A 496-nucleotide genomic window follows, 5' to 3' on the forward strand; every position below is an offset into this window, starting at 1 on the left:
CTGAACCAGACTCATTCCGTCAATTATACATACTGATGACTCTGGCATAGTTTCAGCTGATGCAGTATTCTTTTCCAATTCCCGGGCAAGTGCGGCTTTGTTTGTTTTTCGCAAAGTTCCATCAGTATTTGACAGAGCCCATGGCAAAGGCCCCAGTGGATGTGCAAGAACATCTTTGATGCACAGTTGTCTAGTTTCAGCGACAATTATCATATGGCCAAACAAGTTTTTGTCTGCCTTCAGAATCCCTTATTGGCTGTCTTATTGCTGTGTTGCTTTTTCTTTATATGTGAGAAACTTTTCAGATTCTGCTTCTTACTGTATCTCCAAAAAATCCTCCCTAAATGTCTTGTAGGCTTCTCCTCCAACACTATGAGCTCTGAGAAGGTCACTTTCTATATCAGGTGGTACCAGGACACCCGTAGACAAGCAGACCAAATCCTTTTGACCTTGACTTATTGGATCTATCCAACTTTTCTCCATTAGTTCTACACAG

General features: G+C 41.7%; 1 protein-coding gene across 1 annotated transcript in view; it reads left to right on the top strand.

Moving 5' to 3' along the window:
* The first annotated feature begins 372 nt into the window (after positions 1–372).
* LOC137651546 (hepatitis A virus cellular receptor 1-like) overlaps positions 373–496 on the top strand; it is an 11,872-nt gene continuing 11,748 nt past the window's right edge. The window contains exon 1 of the mRNA XM_068384773.1: positions 373–404. Within this exon, the coding sequence (XP_068240874.1) occupies positions 373–404 (32 nt within the window). The remainder of the gene's footprint in view (positions 405–496) is intronic.

Source organism: Palaemon carinicauda, chromosome 13 (genome assembly GCF_036898095.1).
Source record: "Palaemon carinicauda isolate YSFRI2023 chromosome 13, ASM3689809v2, whole genome shotgun sequence".
Classification (NCBI taxonomy): Eukaryota; Metazoa; Arthropoda; class Malacostraca; order Decapoda; family Palaemonidae; genus Palaemon; species Palaemon carinicauda.